This window comes from Cebus imitator, unplaced genomic scaffold, assembly GCF_001604975.1.
Source record: "Cebus imitator isolate Cc_AM_T3 unplaced genomic scaffold, Cebus_imitator-1.0 Scaffold60, whole genome shotgun sequence".
Lineage (NCBI taxonomy): Eukaryota > Metazoa > Chordata > Mammalia > Primates > Cebidae > Cebus > Cebus imitator.
This window is the reverse complement of record NW_016107375.1, coordinates 2,309,707-2,320,496: the sequence shown is the minus strand read 5'-3', so window position 1 is coordinate 2,320,496 and position 10,790 is coordinate 2,309,707. Positions and strand designations below refer to the sequence as shown.

The 10,790-nt window shown below is 37.6% G+C and overlaps 1 protein-coding gene across 7 annotated transcripts in view; it reads right to left on the bottom strand.

The window, feature by feature from the left end:
• Positions 1–10,790, bottom strand: part of DYM (dymeclin) — a 437,637-nt gene that overhangs the window by 361,719 nt on the left and 65,128 nt on the right. For all 7 annotated transcript variants that reach the window (XM_037738956.1, XM_017529655.2, XM_017529659.2 and 4 more), the window contains exons 4-5: positions 4,879–4,972; positions 3,512–3,645 (exon numbers count right to left, since the gene is read on the bottom strand). In XM_037738956.1, the coding sequence (XP_037594884.1) occupies positions 3,512–3,645; positions 4,879–4,972 (228 nt within the window). The remainder of the gene's footprint in view (positions 1–3,511; positions 3,646–4,878; positions 4,973–10,790) is intronic.

Here is a 10,790-nt window from a genome sequence, read left to right as displayed (position 1 = left end):
AATGGCTGCCTATCCTTTTTAGAGTAGAATCTCAAAAGTTCAGCAGGAATCATTCCAGAGTAAAAAGCACAGAATCTAAGGAATGTCTGATCTACAATGAAACTGGAGAGTTGTTTCCTCTGAGAAGACAAGGTAAAAATTTCATCCAAGGGAAATACTCATGGAGCAGCCCCTAAACACCTGGGGCTTTCACAGTTACAAAATGGGAAAGGGAAAAAACAGACAGACACACACGCGCGCACACACACACACACACACACACACCCATCCACCCCCCTATACCTGCCTTGGGCTTTAAAAGAAAAAAAAAGGAAAACATATATATACACATGCTGATTGTCATTTTATTCACCCTTTATAAGAACTTATTCTTTACTTACTAAGTTATAACATGGTATAGTATCTGAAATTTAATATTTTTTTAACAGCATCAAAGAGAATTTTAGTATTGATCCCCTTCCCCCCATCCCCCAAAGTTAATGAGGCAGTAATTCATACTAACTCAAAACTGGGCAAAACAGTAAGTGATTTTCCATGAAATGGTCTTCTGGAACAGAAGGGGAAATAAAAGATGACAGCAAATAAAACTGCTAAAATTGATATGGTTGCTTATTCAAGAATATCATAAAGTTATCAATATTTTAACTATGAAATGTAGCATCGTAACTGTGATACTGTGATGGTTAATATTGAGTGTCCATTTCATTGGACTGAAGGATGTATTGTTCCTGGGTATGCCTGGGAGGGTACTGCCAAAGGAGATTAACATTTGAGTCAGTGGGCTGGGGAAGGCAGACCCACCCTCAACCTGGGTGGGCACCATCTCATCAGCTGCCAGTGTAACAGGAATAAAGCAGGCAGAAGAAGGTGGAAGGAGCAGATTTGCTGAGGCTCCCAGCGTTTATCTTTCATCTCCCATGGTGGATGCTTCTTGCCCTCAAACATTGGACTGCAAGTTCTTCAGTTTTTGGACTCTTGGACTACACCAGTGGTTTGCCAGCCACAGACTGAAGGGTGCACTGTCAGCCCTACTTTTGAGGTTTTGGAACTTGGACTGGCTTCCTTGCTCCTCAGCTTGCACACAGCCTATTGTGGGACTTCACCTTGTGATCGTGCGAGCCAATATTCCTTAATAAACCCCCCTTCATAGATACATCTATCCTATTAGTTCTGTCCCTCTAGAGAACCCTAATACAATAACCTTCAAAAAAGGTGGAACATATGATTTCGCTCCCCTGCAACCAGCTAATTACGTCACCTGCTGGAAACTTTAGAACACTTATAAAACAAACTTAACTGTGATATTTTTAATTCAGCACATTCTCAAGGATGAAACTTGAACTTAAATACACTCAACCTGTATTTATCCAGTATCAGTAGAGGGGAAAAAACATTTCCACATAAAAAGAAAACATAAAACAAAACATTGCTGATATTTTGCTCAAGGACAAACTAGAGTTTGCTCATCTATCTGCATATTTGGGGACAGGGCACATGTAAACTGCAGCAAATTTCATTCAGTCTACAAACTTCTGACCAAAGAAAAGAGCTCCTGCCTGCTAAATTTTCTGCTTGCCTTGTACACAGCATTGCAATGAGGCAGTGGTTTCCTGCCCTGTGATATTTGCCACCTTTCAGTTTCCTCAAAACTTGCAGAACTTAGTGAGATTTAGACCTGGAAGAAATGAAAGACAATTGCCTCCTTGGACATGAACCTGCAAAATGGCTATGAAGGTGGCCAGCCACGGAAAAGATGTTAAAATGTTAGAAGATGGTAAAATCGTATTTTGAAAGTGTGAGTCAAGAAGAATGTCCTTCTCTAATTTGGAAATACACTGAGTATAAGAATGAAGAAAAAGATTGCAGTAAAACAAAAATTGATATTCTATTTCTCCAAAACTGTTTCTTGATCTTGAAAGAGGCCATAAGGAGCCTAAAAAAGGATGAAATGACTATCCTAATTTGCTCAATGGTATGTGTTGAAAATTCTTCTACCATCAGGTAGAAGAGGTCTCAGAGGGAGTAGAGATAAGTATACATGGTCTCTCTGCTACTTGAGTTGAAAGTATTGTAAACTATTGTTTTGTTGTACCATGTCTTTTCATTCGCTCAAAATGTAACATAATCCCTTAACGTATTTAAATGATACAAGATTTTTGCCATCTAAAAATAGTTTTAAGAAATGCTAGAGTGCACAAAAGGTTGACTTTCCACAGAATCTTTTCTACCTCTCATAATATTGTTTTAAAAAATTCTAGGCTAGGTGCTTTGGCTCACACCTGTAATCCCAGCACTTTGGGACCTAAGGAGGGTGGATTACCTAAGGTCAGGAGTTCAAGACCAGCCTGGCCAACATGATGAAACCCCATCTCTACTAAAAATACAAAAATTAGCCAGGTGTGGTGGTGTGTGCCTGCAGTCCCAGCTACTCAGGAGGCTGAGACAGAAGAATTGCTTGAACCCAGGAGGCAGAGGTTGCAGTGAGCTGAGATCATGCCGCTGCACTCCAGCCTGGGTGACAGAGTGAAACTCTGCCTAAAAAAAAAAAAAAAATCTATAAAACAATTTAAGAAATAGTCCACATAGACACAGACATACTGAAAAATCAGTACATTGTGATGTTGACCTGGATGAACAGTAACTCATTTATACGTTTGTTTCCTTTGTCAATATTTGACTTTGACATTTTAAAACAGGTATTTAGCAACCACAGCTGAAACCACAGTGAAAAATTACTCCTAGGTATATAAAAGTGTGATCAATATATGCATGAAATCCACATAGCACACAGACCTCCAATAAAAGTATACACATCACAAAGTTCTCTCGCAATACCTGTCCCCACAAGAGATGGTAACATTTGACCTTGAATCACACATGTGATGCTGTCAGGCTGATGAGGGTAGAGATCTATTTTGAAAACAGAACTCAAAAAACCAGGGGGCAACACTGCCTTGCTCTCACAAAGGAAAGATAGCATGAAGGGTAATCTTTCCCTGTATCTTCAGAAAAAGATGACACACTTAGGCATCATAAATTGCCCTTGAAAATATTACTTCTGATAAATTAGTCCCAAAGACACTCAGACCCAGAAGCTATTGATGTGCCCCATGAAAGTAAACTTTAGCATAAAATCTGTAATTCTGACTAGTTGGCGCCCTTAATAATATATTGACTTGGCAATGATATTTAAAACTGATACTTTTGTTTTCTGAAAGAAATAAATATTTATGAGTTTTATATCACTTTCTTCTTCATCCACGTGCATAAAAATCAAAAAAATGAAAGCCTCAACTCCACAGGCTTTCTTATTTAAAAAGAAAAGAAAAAAACTCTGAGAGTCTTGACTCATTTAAATACAGAAAAAGGAAAAATGACAGTGTAAGTTCATTTTAAAATGAAAATTATAAGGATAACTGTAATTTTCAAAATTATACTTTTATTCCTGAAATTTTTATCCTTACAATGTTACACATGTTATATCCAGAACATCTTCAAACACAATACTTACTGTAATTGCCAGGAGATTTTTCTTCATAAGTAAAATGAAGTTGTAATTCCTCCTCTGACATTTCACAGATGAACACTTTCAGCAAACAGCAAATAATAAACAAAGCATTGTGTGTCTGCCAAATGAAGATATGGCTAGAAAGGAAAGACCAAAATCAAACAAGAATCAATATTTAACCATAAGCATCACTGGTTTATTTCTAGTTCATGATTTCTTCCTGATTTGTCAACCATTTTGTCCATCCTATCGGTAACATTAGGACAGTGTCCACATCTTTTAATGGCTCATGATTTATTACATTGCCCAGTGATATCTATTATGTTTTACTTCAAAGTTCATTCCATATATTTTACATAATGAATTTACCTAATAAAAATCTTTACTGATGACTGTGGGAATGACTGTTCTTTGTTCTTAGTAGGTATACCACATACAGGCAATTCAAAGAGAAGAAAGCCACAAAAAAAAATATTTTTTAAATTATTGTAACATAAAAAGAACATATGCAAACATGTAACCAAAATGTTCAATGGGGCATTGCCAGTAGCACAGAAAAATACATTTTATTTGTATCTGTGGCCATGATCTCCTAAGAAAAACTTTATTGGATTCAATGTAATTTGTCTAGAAGCAAGACAACACAAAATCTTTTAATCTTTTCAGAGACACATCCAAACACAGTTTTGAAAAATGCTTGAGCGTATAAAAAGTTAACCTTCCACTGACAGAAAGAATATGAAGGAAATAAAGGCAACAGATGTAGAAAGAAATAAAATTCACTAAGTCATCATTCAAACTAGATAGCATTTAAACTAGATAGCAGCACCAGTGGTAATGGGGAGGAAATTACTTTTTTTTTTTTTTTTTTTTTGTCAAGTTTCACTCTTGTTGCCCAGGCTGGAGTGCAATGGCGCCATCTTGGCTCACTGCAACCTCCGCCTCCCCGGTTCAAGCGATTCTCCTGCCTCAGCCTCCCAAGTAGCTGGGATTATAGGGATGTGCCACCACGCTCAGCTAATTCTGTATTTTTAGTAGAGATGGAGTTTCTCCATGTTGGTCAGGCTGGTCTTGAACTCCTGACCTCAGGTGATCCGCCTGCCTCAACCTCCCAAAGTGCTGGGATTACAGGCATGAGCCTCCGTGCCCCACCTGGAAATTACCTTCTTAATTATAATTACATCATTATTCAACTTCTTAAAGAATGTATTTCTAAAGATTGTCTAAAAAGCTGAAATCAGATTCCGGAATCTATAATCTCACCCCAATGACTTAGGCACTAAACTAAAACTTCCATTTCCACCAATAAATGAAAACTAAAATTCACATTGCTAAATACAAAGCAAACATGGTTTAATCAGCCAGCTTACTTCTGACATTCTGCTGAAAGTTTTAGTTCTTTGGTTCTAGAAAGGAAGACCTTAATTAGTGCACCAAGATTTCCTGTTCGAGGATTGTTTTCAACTGCAAGAGAAGAAAAGGTTTTATAAAGTTATATTTAAGAACTAAAATCAAAGTGAGCTTATCATAACATTTATAAATCCAAACATCATATTGAAATTGCTCAGTGACCAACTTTACTGCTAATTTCACATCTAATTAGAGAAATAACCAATGAGAGAAACTGTTCCTTTTAATCTTAATTCTGAACATCAAAACTGATCTGCAAAATGAAAATCACAGAAACAGTACAAGTAGCCATCTTATCTTAGAATCAAAAATCATAAAGGAAAAATAATATTTAATAGACATAATCAACTTACATACAAAAATCTTTCTCTAGGAGATTTTTAAAAACTCAAAAATTGATCATCTATGTTCCCAGCATATAGAATATAATAAACTATAAAAGTTTTTTAAATCTAAAACACTGTTCAAATCACAAATCATTTGAATGAAAAATTAAGAAAACTTATCAACAAAGCAGTGTGGCTAGAGGGGGAGCTATCTAACCAGAAAAAAACTTTAATAATTTATTTTGAAGTTTAAACGATGAGCATTTCAGCAAGGCAGCCTAAATAGAGAAAATACTGTTATCAGAAATCAGAAGATGTTGTTTCTAGATCCAGGTCTATAATTAACTAAATATTGAACCTCAGACAAATCACTTTACTTCTCCAACCTCAGTTTTCTCATCTGTAAAAAAAACAACAGCTAACATATACTGAACAATAAAGATTAGGTGCTTTACATGCATTAACTCATTTAATCCTCACACCAACCCTCCAGGAAAAGCACTAGTATCACTTCCATTTCACAGATCCTCACCTGTAGGTTGTTACTTGCACAAGGAAACATCCTTATCAACTGGCTCAAATCTTTGACTCTAAGCTGCTAAGTTGAAGCAATCTCTATAATCAAGAAATTGGACTTAATGAAACTATAAAGTTCTATTGGGCTGCACAGCAAGTCACAGAAACACAGAAGTTAAGAATTAATCAGAAGGGAGAGACTATTTTGTAGAACCCTTCATTTGTCTGATGAAGAAAAAATAGGCTCAGAAAGGCTAAGCCCTGGGTTTAACGTCAACAATATGTTAGTAGCAAATGCAGTCTTTTTCCTTAACCAATGGCTTTCAAAATGTGAGATTCCAGAGTCCTGGATAATTGTTTCTCTTCTGAAGTATGTTTTTAACTAGTTTGAAAACTAAAAATGCAAACACTCAAACACACTGGCTAGTGCTGCCAGGAGAATTCATTTTTATGCAGATCTGGGAATTTTCCATATATTTGAACTTCTTTTTTTTTTTTTTTTTTTTTTAAATGTAGAAACAGGGTCTTGCTCTGCCACCCAGGCTGGACAGCAGTGGTGCAATCATAGCTTCCGCAGCCTTGAACTCCTGGGCTCAAGTGGTCCTTCTGCCTCAGCCTTCCAAGTAGTTAGTTAGTGCTACAGGGATGTACCAACAGGCCCAGTTAATTTTATTTTTTTGTAGAGATGGGATTACCCTATGTTGCCCAGACTGGTATATTTTAACTTCTTGAAATGTGTCAAGAATTTTAAAAATGTGGTTTTCCAGAATATTTTTTTAAAATTCAGGCCCATATATATATATTTTAAAATATTATACATGGGAATAAGTACAGCATTACAGCATGCCTGCATTGTGTTTAATAACTGCCAAGCTAACTACTTGCTGGATATGTATACTTGTCACGACTTGAGAGTCAATGCAAGTAACTGCCTAACTTTATAACTGTGATAAAATGTCAAGCACTTTCCTATTCCAAGTGTGGCTCATGGACTAGCCACAACGGCATTATCTGGGAGCCTGGTAGAAATTCAGAATCCCAGGTCCACCATACTCCAAACTAAAGTTGACAGTACTTCTCAAAGTTTAATGTACATTTAAGTTACAAAGCATTCTTATTAAAATGCAAATTGATTCTACATGTGTGAGATGTGTACCAAGATTCAGCATCTCTACTGCTCCTAGGTGATGTCCACTGCTGCTGCTGGAGAATCCCACTGTGAGTAGCAAGGTGCAGTTGTTGTCAGTCAGCAGAGTTTTGTCCGGTCTTCATAATCAACAATAGATATGTGATCAGATAGTAGATAATGTTGTTTCCCTTTGAAACAAAAATGTCCTATTCCTCTTTCAAGCTTTAGGGTTAGTTTAATGAAAGAATACCCAAAGACCTCAGAATAAACTGTTTAAGGAAAAAAGAACAGTTAATGTTTGCGAGCGCATCTCTGTAGGACTTAATACTATCTAGTTATTGTAAATCAAAACAAAATGCTGAAACAAACTAAGCTGAGGGTGACATGACTACAATCATCACTCAGAATCCCAACTTTGAAATCTTTGTTCACTCAATAGCCCCCTTTATTACTGAACAGCTTTTTAATTGTTTGAATGTATTAGCTATTTAAATGACTAGCTATTTAAAAAACAAAACAAAACATCTTGTATTTTTGGAAAGAGTAACCAAACTACTTGATTGATGTAATTAAAGTGCTGTGTACCTTTTTCATTCATTCATTCAATCAGCAGGTACTTATTGAGCTACTCATAGGTGCTCACACTGTCTCGATACTAAGGAGATATCTGTAAAGACAACTCCCTGTCTTCATGGAGCTTACCTACCAAGACAGTTAAAAAGTTTCCATGATACTCTTGGATAAGATGAAGACTAGGAAAATAAGTTAATAAAATTAAATACACTCAATGATTTTAAACAATACTCCATAATAGAGTCAAGATTCTGAAATATCTCAATGGTAGAAGAAAAGAAATTTTACATGATCACAGTTAATTGGTACAAATAAAATGACATGTTGAGCTGAAGAAGCTTTGAAAACCAGAGTAAACAACATAGGAGGGAAAGCATAAAAGTGTAATGGGACTAGAATACAGAATCTAACAAGGTTCAAATCTCATTTCCACCACTGACCAACTGCAGAACACTTGGCAACTTACCTAACTGCCCCCTGCCTCAGTTTTCTCGTCTGTAGAATTAAGACAACAATATTGCTTAAGCAATAAAAAGCTAACTTACCTGATTCTAGAGCTTGAACTTGTGGCAGTCTGTTAACTAGTGATGTTTGTGTAAAGAAGGGAATGCTCCCAACTCTACAAGAATTCAAGCAAAGTTTGCGTAACATTCAGATAAGGTTATTGTAAACAGGATTTCTGTTTGAGATGAGAGATTAAATTTGCTTCTAGCCCCTGAAACGAACTTTCCTAAGACCTCACTAAAAGACTCACGAGCCCTAAAATCCAACAACCAATGTAGAGAAAATCAGAGGACAGAGGAAGTGTGTAGTTTAGTTAAAAGCATTAACATAAACTCATTTTATTGTGCTTTGCTTTATTGTGCTTCAAAGATACTGCATTTTGTACAAATTGAAGGTTTGTGGCAACCTTGCAGTGAGCAAGTCTATCAGCACCATTTTTCCAACAACACGTGCTTACTTCATGTCTCCGCATCATATTTTGGTAATTCTTGCAAAATTTCTTCATCTTTATTTACTTATCTTATTTTTTTTTTTTTTTTTTGAGACAGGGTCTCATTCTGTCACCTAGGCTGAGAGCATCACAGCTCACTGTAGCCTCAACCTCCCAGGCTCAAGAGATCTGCCCACCTCAGCCTCCTTTCTTTTAATTTTTTTGTAGAGACAGCGTCTTGCTGTTACAATTTTTTAAACATTTTATTGTTATATCTGTTACAGTGATCTCTAAACAGTGATCTTTTGGGTTTTTTGAGACAGAGTCTCACTCTGTTGCCCGGGATGGAGTGCAATGGTGTGATCTCGGCTCACTGTAACCTCTGCCTTCCAGGTTCAAGCAATTCTCCCACCTCAGCCTCCCGAGTAACTGAGATTACACAGGCACTTACTACCATGCTTGGCTAATTTTTATATTTTCGTAGAGACGGGGTTTCACCATGTTGGCCAAGCTGATCTTGAAGTCCTGACCTCAGGTGATACACCCACCTCACCCTTCCAAAGTGCTGGGATTACAGACATGAGCCACCATGCCTGGCCGAATCAGTGATCTTTGATGTCATATTGTCACCAGCAAGAAGATTATGATTCATTAAAGGCTCAGATGATGTGTTAGCATTTTTATTTTTTTGCTATACAGTTATAAAATTAAGATACGTACATTTAACACATATTATTGGACATTTGATAGATCATGGTATAATGTAAACATGACATTCATAAGCATGAGGAAACCAAAAAATTCATGCAACTCACTTTATATACTTACTTTATCTCAGTGGTCTAGAACTAACCCACAATATCTCTGGGGTATACCTGTACCAATGTTGACTCCTTTGTTGAAACAAATGTACCATACTAAAGAAAATGTTAAAATAGGGGAAATGGGTAAAGAGTATACAGGAATGCTCTATACTAGCTTTGAAACATTTCCATAAATCTACAGCTATTCTAAAATTAAGAGCTTGTTTTAAAAATCTCATTAGATAGGTTTAATAGCAAATGGGACATACCATAAGAAAAGATTAGCAAAGTGGCTCACATTTGTAATCCCAGCACTTTGTAGGGGCCAAGGTGGGAAGATCACTTGAGCCCAGAAGTTCAAGACCAGCCTAGACAACATGGCAAGTCCCCACCTCTGCAAAAAACTTAAAAATTATCCAGGCATGTGACATATGCCTGGAGTCCCAGCTACTCAGGAGGCTCAAGTGGTAGAATCTCTTGAGTCCAGGAAGTTCAGGTTGCAGTGAGCAATGATAGTGCCACTGCACGCTAGCCTGGGAAACCAAGACAGACAGGGGAAAAAAAAAAAAGGAAAAGATTAGAAACTAAAGATGAATTAACAGAAAATATCTCATTGAAGGTAAGAGAGAAAAAGAATGAAAACTACAAAAGAAAAAGCCTAAGAAGTATATTGGACACAATGCAAACAAAAACATTAAACAGAAGTGTAACAAATAAGCATCCCAGAAGGAGAGGAGAGACAGAATAGAACAAAAATTTTACATATAAACAGATAATGGCTAAGAATTTTCCAATACTTATAAAAGACACCAACCCACAGATTTAAGGATCTCTACAGGGTAGGCGCGGTGGTTCATGCCTGTAATCCCAGCACTTTGGGAGACTGAGGCAGGCAGATCATGAGGTCAGGAGATTAAGACCATCCTGGCCAAGATGGTGAAACTCTGTCTCTACTAAAATACAAAAAATTTGCCAGGCATGGTGGCATGCGCCTGTAGTCCCAGCTACTCAGGGGGGAGGGGGAATCTCTTGAACCCGGGAGACGGAGGCTGCAGTGAGCTGAGATCATACCACTGCCCTCGAGCCTGGCAACAGAGCAAGATTTCATCTCAAAAAAAAAAAAAAAAAATCTACAAACCTCAGGAAACGAAGAAACAAAGAAAACCGGTCCTCAGAACATCAATCTAAGGCTACCGAAAATCAAAAGATAAAAAGGAAAACTTAAAAGTAGCCAGAAGTTGAGTCGATCCAAGATGGCCATTTAGGAACAGGTCAGGATTGCAGCTCCCAGTGAAAGCTCAGAGGGTGAGTGGACGCCACATTTTTATTGCCCACAGACTAGGAAATTCCCAAGCAGAGGAACTCCACAGGTCACCAGCGCGGCTGTTTCAGCCAGCGCGGCTGTGCCTGACGGCGCCGCTGCTTTGCCCCGCACGGGTGCTTTGTTGGCGCCCCGGAGCAGCAGTTCTCCATACAAAATACACCTGTCCGGGTGCCCTTTAGGCTGGCGATTGGAGCCACGGGAAGTCACCCATTCGTCTGTTTAAAAAGGGGACTGAGCAGGGAACCAGGACAGTAGATTCCAGGGCAA